Consider the following 16,842-nt stretch of genomic DNA (forward strand, 5'->3'; position numbering starts at 1 on the left):
ACACACACACACACACACACACACACACACATTTTCTTTAATTTGTAAAACTATTACATCTGTTCAGTATAAGTATACGTTTAAAAACTGAAAATAATTTTGGCGCCCAGTTGTAGAACTGGATACGTTCTTAAAATCACGTCGAAATGTTTTTTTAGCACAAGATACAGCATAGATTGATAAGAACTTTTCGTACTGGACTGTAAATTCAAATTGTACAAAATTATAAATAATTAATATTTATAAGTATTTTAATAATATTTCAGGAATATTAAGATGTAATACCTAGGGTATTATATAAGTGGACATATAATCTCTACAGAATACACCATAATATTAAAAAAATATTTATGGTATTCTCGAAATATTATAACATTATTTTAAATTTTTTTTAATAATATTCATATAACATTCTAGGAACATTTTGCGCTTATAGGGATTATACGTTTAAAATGTGGACATAAGACGTCTTCAAGACGTTTAAAAGATGCTTTAAAACGTTTTAAAGATTACTTTAAAGACTTTTTCCAGCAAACGAGAATAGATTATATGTATATTGGATAAATCAGTATGGGCAGAGTCTCTCTGGTATGGGTAATTATTTTGAATCGCTTCCTCACCTCAAATCTTAATAAAAATATATTTATTCGACGCGTATTCACTCGAAATAAAAGAATTTGACAGAAAAATGCGGCGGTAAAGTTCGAGATACTTTAAAGATTAAGATATCTATTATACTGTCTAAAGGTACGTTCCGCATGATGCGCATGATATATCATTTTATCCTTGTTGTCTATTGAATATTGAAGAAAAATAAAATGATGTATCATACGTGAAACGGAACGCACCTTAAATTTATCGATATGAGCATGCGTTGTGATCACATGTGTAAATTCTGTGTACAGATACTTCTCTGCTTTAAAAACGCAAATTTTTTATATTTTATTCTGGCATATATTGACATGAAATATTAAATATCTCGTAAACTATTGGTTTTTTATATTAATACATTAATACTTTTATATGTAGAATAATTAGAGGAATCATATTATGTAAAACAAATCATGTAATTTTATTTTAAAAAGTGAAGATGACTTTTATATCTTTTTGGTGCCTCCACCCAGAAAAAAAACAACGTGATCAAAATACGTTCTCCTCGAAATCGTTCCATTTTCATTTGAAACATTTTTTCGTATCAAAAATAAGTGAAATATTCGAGATGTTCGATTTAAGTGGATCACCCTAGTTTTGTGTGTGTGTGTGTGTGTGTGTGTGTGTGTGTGTACACTAAAATACTTTATACAATTAAAAATAATAATGTTTTATGACATTATTTTAAATAATATTAATATTAATTTAATACTAATTATCATTATTAATTATTTTAAATAGTAATAATTAAAAAATATAAACTATAGATTTTGTTCTTAAAGAAAACGGAAGATTAAATTCAATCTTTAAAGTATATAAGAGAAGAAAAGTTTCAAGAATTTTATTTAACAAACAATTTTGATCTTAAATTTTGTATAGAGCACTTGAAATAAGGGTCGAGGAAACAAGAACACGGATATGGATATCTCGATTTTGACTGAATAAGCGGTCCCGAGGGCTACCCCTCGATCTAGCCGGGCTGCTTCCGGGGATGCTGCGCGCGCGCATCGGGGTTGCGCTCCGCTTTCATCTCGCAGTTTCACAGCCTCCCTTTCGCGACCCGTGTCTACCGCGGCTCGATCGTAGGTGTGTGTGCTGTTTCCCGTGTCTCGTTGTCCCCGGGTACACTGGGACGTCTGGTACTATCATTATCGTGGTCTCGGATCTCAGTTCCTGACGAATTCGCTTGTTTCTCGCTCTGTCTCCGAATCGTATATGATCCAAATGCATCGCTCTATGTCGGAAAATGGAAACTGTAATTGGTATGTAGCCGCATAAGTGAATCCTCATCGACCAACATATCTGTGCGATAATCGAATATTAACGTTTCGACTAAGGGGAAGTAGATTCTGGAATTGTAGCCGGTTCCCACATATCCTCATTCCCAACATCCTTTTAAAGGTCACTGGGTATTACATAAAAAAAAATGGAACCGCACGGCGCGTACCGTTCAATAGATATAAATTCAAAGGCTCCTTATTTTCTAAGGTCACACACGGGAACAATGCAGTGAATAAACTTAAAAAGTTTTCTGATTATGACGTTTGTACGGGAGTCCTGGCTTATGTAATCATCATTAAGTAGCAGTTCTATGTAAAAGTTCATGGCGGTCAATTAATGTAAATATATTTTGTTGCATCGCATTTTGCATGAATTTACATGTGATTTTGTTTCAGTTACATACTTGATAGATGTAAAAATGTGTGTATGATTTGGGAAAAGCATTAAAACTACTTTCTAATTAAAATTTCATTAAAATCTATTTTTTAAATTGTATTATTATAAATCTACTTAAATTGTAAGACGGGTGCACAATTTAATATACATATATGTACTTATATGATATAGCATTATAAGTATTGTGATAGATGTCAAAACATATAAATAAAAAGAACATGAAAACCGATTCTGAAACGCAAATCTGAAAAAAATTTTATTTTCTAAACTATATTTTATATTAAGTTTAAATCATATGATCGCACGGATTAAAACATTAAAAGATAAAAGAAAATTGTTTTAAAAAATAGTATATTCTAAAAAAGAGAATATACAACACAACAGATAAAAATAAATTTCTGATAATTATTGAACAGATTTTCTCAAAAATCAAAATGATGTAATTTTGTTGTTATTAAAATAAAGCGCTTTATTTTACATTACTAATTTTATGTATTTTTGAAGAAAGGCAGAACTAAAATACAAGACGAAAACATATATGTAACACAAAGTATTTGTATGTTTATCAATTTTCTAGAAAACGATAATTTATGTATAATATATAAAAAGAAATATATTTGTATTTTATATAAATTTCTATTTTGAAAAATTGGCTTTATAGTAATGAGTATAGTATAGAAAATTATATAATTGACTTAGTAAATTATAAGAAATATAGAAATTTTATATGATTTGAATTCTAAATTAAAAAAGCAAGGAATATATATATAGTTTAAGATTTTAAAAGGATAAAGAGAATATTAAAATTATACGAAAATAGAATAATATAATTTTATAACATAATCTGTATATGTAATTTTGCAATTAAAATATGATTTAGGCACATTTGCATAGAAAGAGAAAAAGAGAGAAATAGAGAGAGAAAAAATAGGAGAAAAGAGTAATAAATAAAAGCCTTGGTTTTTTCACTTTTTATTTTACATTCTTCCATTGTTATACTTGCCACCAACATAAAAATTGTAACGTCTAGTTCAGTTGCAATGTAAATTACATAATAATATATGGATAACGAGTGAAAAATGTATATGGGAGCGTAAAATCAATCAGTTTTCAACTAATCAAGATAATTGTATCAAGTATCTAATTTTTATAGATTTTAAAATAAATATTTTAATGACACGATTGCCTATTGCGGATGCCTCATAGTCGGTTGAGAATTAAAAACAAAAGAACCTAGAAGAGAGTTTTACCACAACGCATTGAACGACTTCACCCAAACTGTGGTCCTGGATCTTGCAGCCTACTCCTCCTTCTCTTCCTGCTCTTCCTTCTCCTCCATCTCCCTCTCCCATTCTCCCTTTTTCATCGGACATTGCACTGATGCAGGCGAAATGTATGAGCAACCACTGCGCCAGAAGATGGCATCATCCGCGGAAGAAGAAGTTAATTTATGATCCGGACTACTTGTCCGCACCGGCACTATTCCTCCCATCTCTAGGATACAATCTGTCGCGAAATAGAATTCTGGAAAACTTACGTAATTATTGCGGCATCTAGGTTTCTCGACAATTTCTTTTTTACCGAAATTTTCGAAAGCAATAGACTTGTACTGTAAAATATCGAACAATACCGGATAAGCAGCGAAACAACTCTATATAGCGTTTAAGAATATTATACTAGAATACGCACATATATCCCTAACAAAATTTATGCATTTTCTTATAACGAAATTTTTTAATTTTCCTATAGTATTTTTTAATAACATTTTCATACAATAATAGTTTTATATATCAATGTGACTTCACAATTTAATTTGTTAAAATCATTTTGTTAAAATCATGAAAATATTTAAATATAGAAGCATGACATAAGCATTTTTTTTTTACCGTAAAATATATATATTTTGTTAAAAATTTGGCAATATTAATATTTGAATTAAGTAACCATGTATAAAGTATAAAATATTCCGTTAAAAATTTGGCAATATTAAAATTAGGTATCTTATCAATAAAAAAAAAAATTATTTACATGCTATATTTTTATAGTTAAATAGTCATATATAGCAATTTACATCGTGAACCGATGGAATGGAATAGCGCAGAAATTTATATGATAATTTGCAATTATCGAGTTCTAGGCATTACGAGTTGCACGGGACCAAATTTCTTCGATTTGTCGCCGCAATCTCGAATAGGATAATCCGCAATGTCGCAAACCGCGGTGCAGAAGATACACTTAACGCCAGATTGAACTTTATCTCCGCGTATCTTGTCCTCGTTGCATAGAATGTCGGCACGCTACTACGATGCACTTTACGAGACCGAGGCAAAGTCCGTCAAACAGGCCACAATGTGCATACGTATATCGCAGCACGCAACAGCATTATGCGCGCTACATAGCGTATCGAGTACATCGAATATCCATCGCTTGACGACGGCGCCGGCGGCCCCGTCACCTGGATGGTTTTCATGATGTGTCGTTTGCGTATGTATCGACTGGCATAATCGCGGGTTTACAGCCTACATAAAGCGCTTACAGTACTAAGAAATCTTAAAGCGCCTATCTTCCCAATACAAGATGCTTCGAATTTCCCATAAAATTCGATGATGACCTCTTTAGATTACTCGTGCTCGGCCTGGCGTCGAGCAAACGTCTCTCTAGTGAGAGATGATTAAATCTTAACTTTGTAGTTGCCAAAATGTTAGATAGCTCGATGATTAAACTTTGAGCTAAAGTTCCATTAAAGAGTTGACTCAAACGTTAATTAAACGTTCTGTTAGTTTGAAATTTAATTTGAACCATCGACTCTTAAAGTGTAATTTATTTATTGATTGTATAATCTTCAGGACAAGACAAAGGAATCATATCGTTTTACGTTAAAAAAATTAAATAGAAGCACAAATATTATAATAATTTTCAGATTATACACGAAAAAATTTTTCGTCTTATCCAAAATTCTTGATCGAAATCAAAAACTATATTGTCAAAGTACATCTCTCATTTACTTTCATCTTCTAACTCAATTTTAAAATTGGTATAAATAATCTTGTAATGCTGCGTTTTTTACACTATTCTGGGTGGTTTTTACTTACGAGAAAAATTGAACTCATTACGTCCATCTATCAGTGGTCCCGCATATTGTTCACGGATAAGCGACTTTAGTGGTGTTAGTGAAAATAAAAACGTCATCGGACATAGCCAATTAATTATCATGCTGCATGGTAAAATTATCATGAACGATTAAAAATATCATGTTGTATTGTAAAATTTATACACGATGTTTTACCTGCTTATCACTATTTAACACACATTTATTCCATTTAAAACAGAGAAAAGAATCACAAACTATTTAACATATTTTAAAATTATTAAAATTTTGCCAAGGTTGGGAAAGTTACTTTGTAAAAGTACACAGTAAAAAAATGTATGTATTTGTGTTGGAAACGGTCCACTCACGTTTTTGTTAACAGTTTGTGTTGAATTTTTTAACAAATTCGAGTGTTAATTTAACATAATGTGATTACGTTATTAGATTTTTTGTGAAATTGATATTCAATGTTTCTTAGTATCAAAATGACACAATTTACGAGTAAGTGACCAAGTAACATAAAAATAATGTGTTTTAGGGCCATAGCACACAAAAAAACTTAAGCAGTAAGACGTAAGCAGTAAGCGAATTGACCAATCACAGTAGAGTCCGTAAGGACATAACATAAGCAGTAGCGAATTCAATATGTTGATTTCCTTTCTGCTTACGTCTTACTGCCTTAAGTTTTTTGTGTGCCAGGACCCTTAAAACGTAAATTCTAAGACAAATGAATGAAATAGGTGGTAATTTAACATATCATGAATATTAATTTTCTGAAAAAAAATATGTTCCCAACATGTTTACAAACTGTGTCGATGTTATCTTTTTTTGTATTTATTCTTTTACATAATATTTGTGTTATCTTCTAACATATTCATCTTGTGTAAAATTAACTCAAAGATTTTAGTAGACCGTTTGGGACATGCGATTTATATTAAATTCAATACATTTTTTCCAACTGTGTAACTAGTTACAGTTATACTTTTTTTGTTTAAAAAATTAACTTATTATGGTTAGAAATTACCGACTCTAAAAGATAACAGTTACAGTTACTCAAAAAATAACTTTTCAATTACCTTTCAGATATTATTAAATTGTTACAACATTTTGATACTATTAGGAGCAACAAAGAAAAATTAATTTACGTTTTTACATGTTAGACAATTTTATTTAAAGGCTATAAAGTATTAAGCCAGAAACACGTAGAAAAACATAAGGCAGTATAAAATGTGAACAGTAAATGAATCGACCAATTAGTGTAGAAAATATAAGACAATAACTTTACGTTTTTTCAGAATAAATTTATCATGATTTTTAGGATAAATTTTAAGAGAAAATTTTTGTGTATTTTTAATTAATTAGATAAAAAATTTGTTGCAGTAACGTATCCAGATCTGCAGCCAGAGAAAGAATAAATTGTACGATAGATGGCTATGCGAATAATGAAAAGGCAAACGATAAGGACGAAAAAAAGAGAATCGAGTAAATGAAGCAGATGAAGATGTTATTCCGTAATTTTGTCCAATGTGATTTGTAAGCCTCTATTTTTTCAATATATTATTTAGCAGTTGAAGCAAGATAAGCGACAGAAAATATATTTGACAATGTAAGGAAAAAGTCAGATAAAGACAGAGATAGATAACTAAAATATCTAACAGTTTGCAGAGAGCAAAACGCTCAAGTTTATGAAAATGTTTTTCTAGAAGAGAAAATACACAAAGAATATAAAATGCAAACATTTAAAGACACTTATAATAAAAAAGTACGTGTTACAACATTAAAAAAATACACACGCATAACGTATTTGTCTCTTTATCATCATGTTTTCAACGTGACATTTGATATGACTACCATTTAAGGCGAAAGCGAGAGAACGACGATCTCATACATAAGCATTAGTAGTCTGATCCATTGTAAAAGCTCATCACAGATGAAATAATATGCGTGGGCAATTGTATATATATATGTACGTACATATACATATACATATACGTATGTGAAAATGTTCTATACGGTTCTGTTACATTGATTTATCAGCAAGCAACTTTTGTATATCTTTTGCGACTGTTATCACCATCAAAACGAGAAAGAGAGATCAAATTAAATGCGATAGATTGACTTAGAATTGGAGTAGTGATAGTAAAATGTAAAAGAAAGACAAAAAGTAAGCTACAAAATGATTGTAGAAAGATCAAATGCTCGCATAACGTAAACTTCCCGGTTAGTTTCATCCTTGCGTTTTATCTTCTCGATCGACGTGGAACCGCTAAATCTCTTGGTAATGCATCGTCGAGTACGGGCGGGATGGCAGAAACGATGGCATACAATCGTACAACGTACGACAAAACAACGGCAGGAAAACTGAATTTCACGTCGGTGACATTCCTTCCTTCTAACGTGGTCGCTGCCGCGTTTAACGCCGAGACGACTAATCCGTCCGCAGCTATGATGGGCGATCCTGCGATCGTCACTACCATCAAACCACACCATCGCGTCTACAACGCGACGGAGTATCTCATCGAGCAAGACGAGCTCGAGCACAGTAAGTAGCACAGTGTATCACGAAGAAAGCTATAAAGCTCTCGATAAGGAGAGCGAGGTGGGTAGGTCGCTTCTTTATCCAAATCCGAATTTTAATTAATTATGCGTTTGAAAGGTGTTTAAAATATTGAACGTATCTCGACTGCTTTTCGAAATTGGCCGCTTTTTAAAATCACTTAAAAAATATTATTTAGTGGAGTTGTGGGGAAAGTTTAGGAGAATATTTGTTTTCAAATAAATTTTCAATCAATCTTATCACGACGAAAATTCAATGAAAAGTAGCTGGGAACATGTTTAATCATATATTGTGCTCATATACACTACCACTCAAAAAGTATTTATCCGCCTCAATTTTTGTATGTATCTTTTTTATACACCTGAATTTCATTCTAATGCTACTTTATGTTTTTACTATATGTAGAATTTAAACTTTTTAGCTATTAAACATTATTAATTAAGTCTAACATCTAGAAGAGAAGAAAACAAAATGGAAAATCACTCTTCTTCATTTAATTAAGAAAGAGTGGATAAATACTTTTAAGCGATAGTGTAAGCTTTGATAGAATAATCATATAAAGGGATCAACTAGTAAAAGATTCAAGTTATTATCGTACTTTCGCTTCAAGAATTTTATGATTATTATATTTCAGGTATCCTTGCCAACTTTTCAGACATACAAACCGTTTTGCTTGCATGCATATCGACATTATTACCGCTGATCATCGCCTTGGGAATCGCCTTCGGCGTCAGGTATGTAAATTTTGCTTATTGCGAAAGGAATATGCCATCCGCAGTACCGGCCGGTTGTATTTTTCTTTTACAGCTAGCAATAAATTTTTCTAATATGTGTATCAGGCACGTGTGGCGAAAATATCGGAATGACGGAGACAGCGAGAATGGTTTACCTTGGTATAAGAACGTCTGCAATCGCGGTAATGCAGTCGAATCACATCAACATCATCCGCATTCCGGAAATGTTCCCGTAGAAGCTGCTACAAGAGTTCTCTCCGCACAAGACGTAAGTTAATGATTTTTTAACAACCTTGCAAACGCACACAAAAAATCGTATTAACGTGAGAAAGACCTTGTATGTACGAATAGAACATATTACTACCAACGAAATTATCAAGTCGGTCTTTCAGTCTTATGGTCGAAAGTCACACGCGACGTACTGAGAGAAAAATATTTGGTATAGTAATTGTGTGTGTATATGGTAAAATAATTATGTTCGGAAGAAAAACAGCTGAAAACTTCACTGATTCAATAAATCTACAGTCGTAATATACAGACAGTCAATTTTCTATGTTAAAGTAACAAAATTGACAGCTGAATAACATTAGCGATTTGTTAAACCATCAAATCTTCTTAGTTACAGATATTGAATTCGCGCAGTAAGTTATAGGTTTGCTGTACCACTCAATTAATTTTTTTTCCGTGAAGAGTTCTATTTCAACAGTTATTATGCTGCTATAATAACTATAGTATAATAATAATTATATTAATAGTTCCTCCAAAATATATCTATTTGGGATCGAAAATGACTATATATTATAATTAAACCATATGAAGCGACTGTTAAATCGATATAAATAAATCAAATTTTGAATAAGAAGAATCCTTAAATATTAAGTCAGAGCAGATTTTAATACTTAAAGTACATATTTGTGTCTTAAGTACATATTTCTTGTATGAATTTAATGAATTTATATACATTCTGATTCGCACATTAAAATATTTTTTCAGACTTAAAACGCATTTATGAGCAGAACCACAATAGTAATATCATTTATTAAATTATACAAATAAATTAATAATTTGTTAATGTTAATAAGTATAAAAATTTTCAATAAGAATATTAATTGTCACATTGTAACTTTGTTGATGAAGTCTAAAAATTGTAATAATTTATTGCGAAAAATATAATCTCGGCAAAAATATTATAATTAAATTATGGTAATCAAAATCATTTTTTTCATCATTTACATTTTTCTATATTGTCAGTGTAGAATTTAATAGGACGTCAAATATCAATTCTCCTTCAACCATGAAATTACGAAGTAATTGTATCAAAAATGTGAACTACGTGATAATAAAGAAAACTTTACTTATTGTTAGAATAATAAAACCATGCGCAAGATTTCCTTGCTAATTGGGGTAAGATTTTTTGTAAATCGCAAAAAGAAAAGCACGAGTAGCTTAAGAGGAAATATGCTATAGGAAAAAACTAGCTCGACGTGAATACGTTATGAACTTTAATGGAATCGATACTAGCCCGTTTGATCCTCGTATGCATGCTCGATTAGCTTACATAACACGATAACCACGCAAATACCATCGGCCTTGGTTTAAATCTTGATGCCGTGCCGTAATAGGATATACGGCAAACATTTACGGAACTTGTGTCCCAGATTGCACAACGGGAACCTAAGGATGTTCTACACGGTTATATACTGTACGTACAATTGTCATGGTTGTTGCACGAGCCGAATCGTACAGCTCTCTACCGGGGTCTGATCGCACGTGCAGAGCAGACATTATAGCAACCGAGGAGCCAAAATCTATGGCTGCGAACGTACCGTTATAATGCTTTGCATTTAATAGCGATGCATCGCCGCACTTTTGCGCCCATTCGTCTCGCTTGACCCTTTCGTTGGCGAATTTCTTCCGGTTAAAAACTCCTCGTAAAAATATCATAATGTGTACACGCTCGTTTATATTGAATTCTTGCATAATCTGTCTAATGCTCGATATATTATAATTTCAATCGACCGAGATTTCGCTATATTTTATATACTCCGCGTATTAATTGAGTTAGAATTCTAAAAAAAATGTTGGAACAAGAAGTTATTATGTGAACAACTTTATTGAAATTTTTATTAATTTAAATTTTCTGAAGAAATTTGAGATCAAAATATCTTATTTCGCATATCATTATCGAATAAGCAAAGGTCCTGAATCTATTTAAAATTAAAATAACTGACTCTTCTTCGTGTTAATATTCATTCACTATTTGTAATACTTGAATCGTATTTTTTGATTATTTGAAAAGTTTAATGGTGAAAGAATTAAATTTATTAATTCATTATCTGCTATCTTATTCTATTATCAAGTTATTTGTTATTTTTCTCTTTAAAATATCTCTTTGGAAATTTTAATTTTAATATAGTTAGTATAGTTAAAAATATCCTCTTGTTTATTAAAGACTTTAAACTTGATTTATAATCACCTGTTACATTATTTTAAACCTTAACAGAATTCTCATTATAGATGATTATTTTAGATTTTTTGAATTGGAACAAGCAGAGTATTTTCATGGAGCTTATCAATCTACATACCGGATATAATTAAATCTTGAATAAACTTATTGTGATCCTGCAAGATAAAAATCCACAATCAAGAGAGGAAAAAATTGATTTAAACTAAAAATGTTAACAATAACTGGAAGATTTATGAAGTTTGATCGAGTTGTTTCATAAATACTCTCTCATTTTTTTCAATCTTATAATTCCAGTTCTAACTTCTGCTTTCTGTCATATTTGCAATTGTCCTTCGTAATCAATTGAATTATAACGGATTATATTCATGTGTTCTGCACGTGGCTAATAAATTCGCGTTTGCTGAGCCTACTTATGGTTAGAGGAATCCATTAACTTTACCTTACCAATTGACAACGTATGTGATGCATATTGTTCGAGCTACGTATTATAACGCTACGATCAAGCGTGCAGTAACGCTTTTGTGTAGGAGTGCATAAGTTACAAACGTATAACGCACGCATATACATGTATTGTGTATATATATATATATGTATGTGTATGTATATATATATATATCACACACACGTTATTGTTTACGTATGTGCGTATGACTCAGCCAAAAATACCGTACGTCTGCTTGGCTCGGAGAACTGTGGGATTGACCTGATTTTAATTTCGCGCATATGCCATCGTGATAACGGTGTTTAGCTGAATTTTTCGATGTTTCTGCCGACGCATGTTTACAGTAAATTGTTTTCGTTCTATTCTCTCATTTCGTCGAATCTACGGTGCAATCGTAGTGTGCAGATGCAAATGTCGGCGCGCGCGAAAATCAAGAAAAATGCACTCCATTATCTCGATATATATTAGGGTTATTATTGAATTCAATGATTACTGGTGCTATTGAAAGCACCATTTTACAACACGAGTGTAAATGATTATTTTCAACGTATTTTTGGGTGCTGCATATGAATTTGATGGTAAAAGTTGACTATCGCGTCACAATTTTGAGAAAAATAGTATCAAAGAGATAAAAAACGATTTTAAGCTGATTTTTAAAACATTGTAATATTGGCAGCTAGTTGTCTTTTGTTTAATTTCATTAACGCTACATCGAACTATCAACTTTTATTTTTATAATGCATTTTGGTTTATTTCGATATGATTTTTTATTTTCCAGATATAGCAATTTGAAAATATAAATAGTTCTTTTCTCACTTAGTAGTATCCGACTAAAATAAATAACAATATTTATTGAAAGAAAATTAATATTTTTGAACATTATAAAATGTTTATTCTATCATTCTTTAATAGAACATTCTGGTTACGATTTACGATTATTTGTAATATAGCTTTATATTCAATATCACAATTTCCCCCCATACAGACACAAATAACCCCATATTACAGGATAACTATGACAAAGCACATAGGTTAACAATTTTTTTCATATTTAATTAAAATTGATTATATTATCTGATTAAATTGCATATATAATTTAAAACATAAATTTTATAACATTTTCGAAACAAATCTTCAAATTAATTAAATAGTTACACAGTTACAAAATGTTTGAGTTCAACTTTATATTTTTTTGTCACAATAACCCATAGTGGCTCTACACTTAGTACGCCGTTAACTTGAACGAGAATGCCATATGAGACATGTACGCCATATGAGAATATTGCATATAATTTTTTTATATAAATATCTAACACGTTACAACCAACTCAGCCAGTATCGTCTTTTTTACATTTAACATAAAAAAAATCTCTTATTCATTGATTAAAAACGTGAAAACAATATTGAGTTTTTGAAAAAAAGAAAAGGAATAGAAATGAAAAAAGACAATAGTGTACAATATAATTTATATTAGTGTTTCTTCTTTCCAAATAATTAAGTTTCAAGATATCGTTAAGTGTTAATCCTTTTAATTATAAATGTTTATCATGTTCACTATAAACGATACCTTAATTTTTCTTATTAACAATTATAAATTCTATTAGTAGATATAAACAAATACTGCATTTAACGTAATCGAAAGTGTAGTCATTTGTTTATTAAATAAAACCTGAAATAATTATAAAATAAACGACAAGATTCTAGCAGAATCAAGCCAAAAATTGAAACGTTTCAAATCGAGCAGAGAAATTTTTTGTTGCGAAAGGTTAACGGTGATGTTGCATAGTATATGTCGAATAATGGCGAAGAAAGTATCGCCCACTAATGAAATATATTATACGTCTTTCTTTACCAATGTTTGACTGCCCCCTCCGACCGTGGTCTGCGGAGCAAAAGGGCATATAATGCATAAACACAGACGTCGGTGAAAGTTGCATACGATGTTTGACTTCTGCAATTAAACCGGGCCAGCTTTCCATGCGTCGCGATTCGTTTCTTTTCGAACGATTCGGTTTCATTAGTACCGCGGGTAATCCGCCTCTCTAATTTCGCCATTCGTTGTCGCCGTCGCGTACTTTCTAATAAAATTGCGGTCAATCATTTCCAGTTTTCTGACGCAGCGCGGCTGCACGCAGCGATGGGCGAAATATCATGTAGAATTATTTCACTTTTGCGACAGTTTGGCGATATTTTTGGCACTCACAATTAAACATACATAAGATTTGAATTCAATTACAAAAATTTTTGAGAAGCATTATTAATAGATTAAATTATATCTTTCTTATTAATACAAAATGATCTTCAACTGGTTACAAATAACGTATCGTATCATCTTGAATGATTATCCTTGATGCTAGAATCTGAATAAATACCTATGGAAGTGAAAGAACTGAATTCGAACAAAAACATAAATGTGGTTCGCGGTTAACAGTTTATTTTTTCTTAGAAGAGAACATTTATCGCGGGAATTAAGATCGAAGCAGAGCAAAGACAGTATCCGAGTAGCGTCAATTTTCATTGATCATATGTGACCCTACAGAATTAAACGTACTTGAGAACGATCAGAAGCTGCGCAGCAAATGAACGATTCAAAATAATTCAAGACAAACAGTCCTCCGGCAAAAGTAGAAAAGTAAATTTCGCTGAATACACATATTCAGAAAATACGCGACAAAGAAGTACGTTTATCCAATTTCATTCATATTATACTAAATTTATTTTTCTTTATTTAAAAAGAGGAAAAGAGAGAATAGTTTGCACTATTTTAGAGAAGAAAGGTTTTACTTAGAAGTATATTCAATTTCTTCAAGCTGCAATTTTACTGCGGAATCAAAATTAGTTGCAAACTTGGCGAACATACACATACATACATACATATCGATATTTATTCACATTTACATATTATCACAGACCGGATTTATATTTTTTGCTCACTGCTTATCATTTTTCACTATCATTGAAACTCATCAATTGCATGGTTAATGCATATGCATATCACAAATTTTTTATCGTCTTACTTTAAAAGTGATACAACTTAAAAAATTAAGTTTCTCAGAAAAGAGGAAAATTATTTTTCAACAACTTAATAAAAAATTATTAATTGACTAATCAAATAATATCGGTAAAAGAATGTATTCAAACATAATGTGATCAAACAAATGTCATATTTTTGTCATTTTCATTACACAACTCTTAAAAAACTGCCCATTTTGAGTTATAACAATTTTTATAAAATTAAGTTAGTTCGTAATCCGCGGAATTTAGGAATTTAGTTCATTTTTTATAATTGATAGATACTGAACTCATTCATAGTAATAAAAAAATCACATTTTTTAATTGTGTTTTGAAATAAAAGAGCAATATAATGTTTCGTATTTTTATACACGATTTATTACTTTGCACGATCATCGACAGGAGGACGAAAAATTGGAATGTTAATATCTTTCAAATGTTTTAAATAAAATAAATTAAATATAAAAAGAGAAAGAATTGAAAATTTGGTATCTTATGTAATATGCAAAAGAAATACGATTTGTATACACGTGAATTAATTCCCTATATAAATGCATCTTTTACTTTACTAACATACATCAGGAGCAAGTATTTCAGCTACAAATACAAAAAAGCTACATTTTTCATATGTGTTCTCGCATCTTTATATTTTATATCTTCAATTATAGAACAGAACTATGTTAAAAAAAAAAAGATATTATTCGCACATCCTAAAATTAGATTCTGGTTCACGCATATTTCTAGAAAAACTGAAAAAAAACTCCGACAGGGAATGCACTTCTCACTTGTCTGAACTGTAAAAACGAAGAAATTTTCACGACGATCGGCCCCCAATGTCGCACCCGCACTATTTTCCGGTAATAGAACAAGCGCGGCGCTTGTCTATGTCGGCCGCTAGTTGCCGCGTAGTACTCGGTGGTGGGGGGTACCGCACGCCTTCTTAAAGCCTTGCGGTTTTTTCAAAAACAGCGCGCTACCCCCACCATGCTTGTTCTAGCCCCCCACTAACCGCTAACGCATCGCGTTGCATGCGTATGCTGCGGGACTTGTTCCACGTCATCCCTCTCCTCCCTCCGCAACCCCTCTAAATAACACTTTCTCGCCCTACCCCTCTCTCCTTAGAGCCGTTGCTCTTTCGTACCATCGCTGCGCCTCTCACTACACTCAATATATGTATGTTACTGCATTCGCCTCTGCAAGTCTCTCGCACTCTTTAGCTACATTGTAGCGTCTACATTTTACGCCATATATACATACACACACATATATATATATGTATATATACAGGGTGTTAGTTAAGTATGTTGCCATACTCAACAGAGCGATTCTTTTTATTTCAAGTAAAAAAGTCTATATAAACATGTGTCCTAAACAACTTAGTTTCCGAAATAAAAACATTTAAACGTGTAGTAATAATCTGTTTATTTGAAAGAAATACAGATTGAACTAGTAAAAAATTAGTCAAAAATAGAAAAACAAAAAAAAACAGGCTTCAATTCTTCTGATGAAATAAAACAATTAGATGAATTGTTGAAAATGTCCACCTTGCGCCATAATACATCCATCGAGCCTTCTTCTCAAAGATTGAAGTACACGCTCAAAGATCAGAACTGAAGTCTATTTTTGATTTTGTGACTTTGACTTTGATTTTGTCACTTTGTTTACGGTTGTGCGAATGGTAACTCACGTGAAGCAAGGCATATTTATGCAGGAAGATATCTCCAACGCAATTTACTGTTTCGTCAAACATTTGCGAACATTCACCTGTATTTCGGAAACTAAGCCGTTTAGGACCCATGTTTATATGGACTTTTTTACTTGAAATAAACCAAAGAATCGCTCTGTTGAGTATGGCAAACATACTTAACTAACACCCTGTATACAGGATGTCATTAACCGATTAAATCACCCATCGTGAGCAGGTAGAGTGAACCGAACTGAATCGAAAAGTTCTCTACCATTTCGTAATTTTCGCAATAGTTAACAAAAGATATTAATTACTAAAAAAGGTTGAATATCTTCAATAATTTTTTTCTCAAATACTATCAATTTTACAAAAAAACTATAAGAGACAAAAATTGTTTATTTTCTTCTCATAGAACTCTAAGAATTTTTTCAGAATTTTTTATCAACTTTTTAGTACTGCATTTTCTTATTTTTATTATCATGAGAAAATACGGTATTAACAAATTCTGAAAAAATTCTGAAAAAATT

General features: G+C 31.4%; 1 protein-coding gene across 1 annotated transcript in view; it reads left to right on the forward strand.

The window, feature by feature from the left end:
- Window positions 1-1,554: 1,554 nt before the first annotated feature.
- The window catches only part of LOC108730407 (uncharacterized), a 32,516-nt gene continuing 17,228 nt past the window's right edge, over window positions 1,555-16,842 (forward strand). The window contains exons 1-4 of the mRNA XM_018460092.1: window positions 1,555-1,913; window positions 6,797-7,958; window positions 8,608-8,707; window positions 8,813-8,975. Coding sequence (XP_018315594.1) covers window positions 7,721-7,958; window positions 8,608-8,707; window positions 8,813-8,975 — 501 coding nt within the window. The 5' untranslated portion in view covers window positions 1,555-1,913; window positions 6,797-7,720. The remainder of the gene's footprint in view (window positions 1,914-6,796; window positions 7,959-8,607; window positions 8,708-8,812; window positions 8,976-16,842) is intronic.

This window comes from Mycetomoellerius zeteki, unplaced genomic scaffold, assembly GCF_001594055.1.
Source record: "Mycetomoellerius zeteki isolate Tzet28-1 unplaced genomic scaffold, Tzet1.0 scaffold91, whole genome shotgun sequence".
Classification (NCBI taxonomy): Eukaryota; Metazoa; Arthropoda; class Insecta; order Hymenoptera; family Formicidae; genus Mycetomoellerius; species Mycetomoellerius zeteki.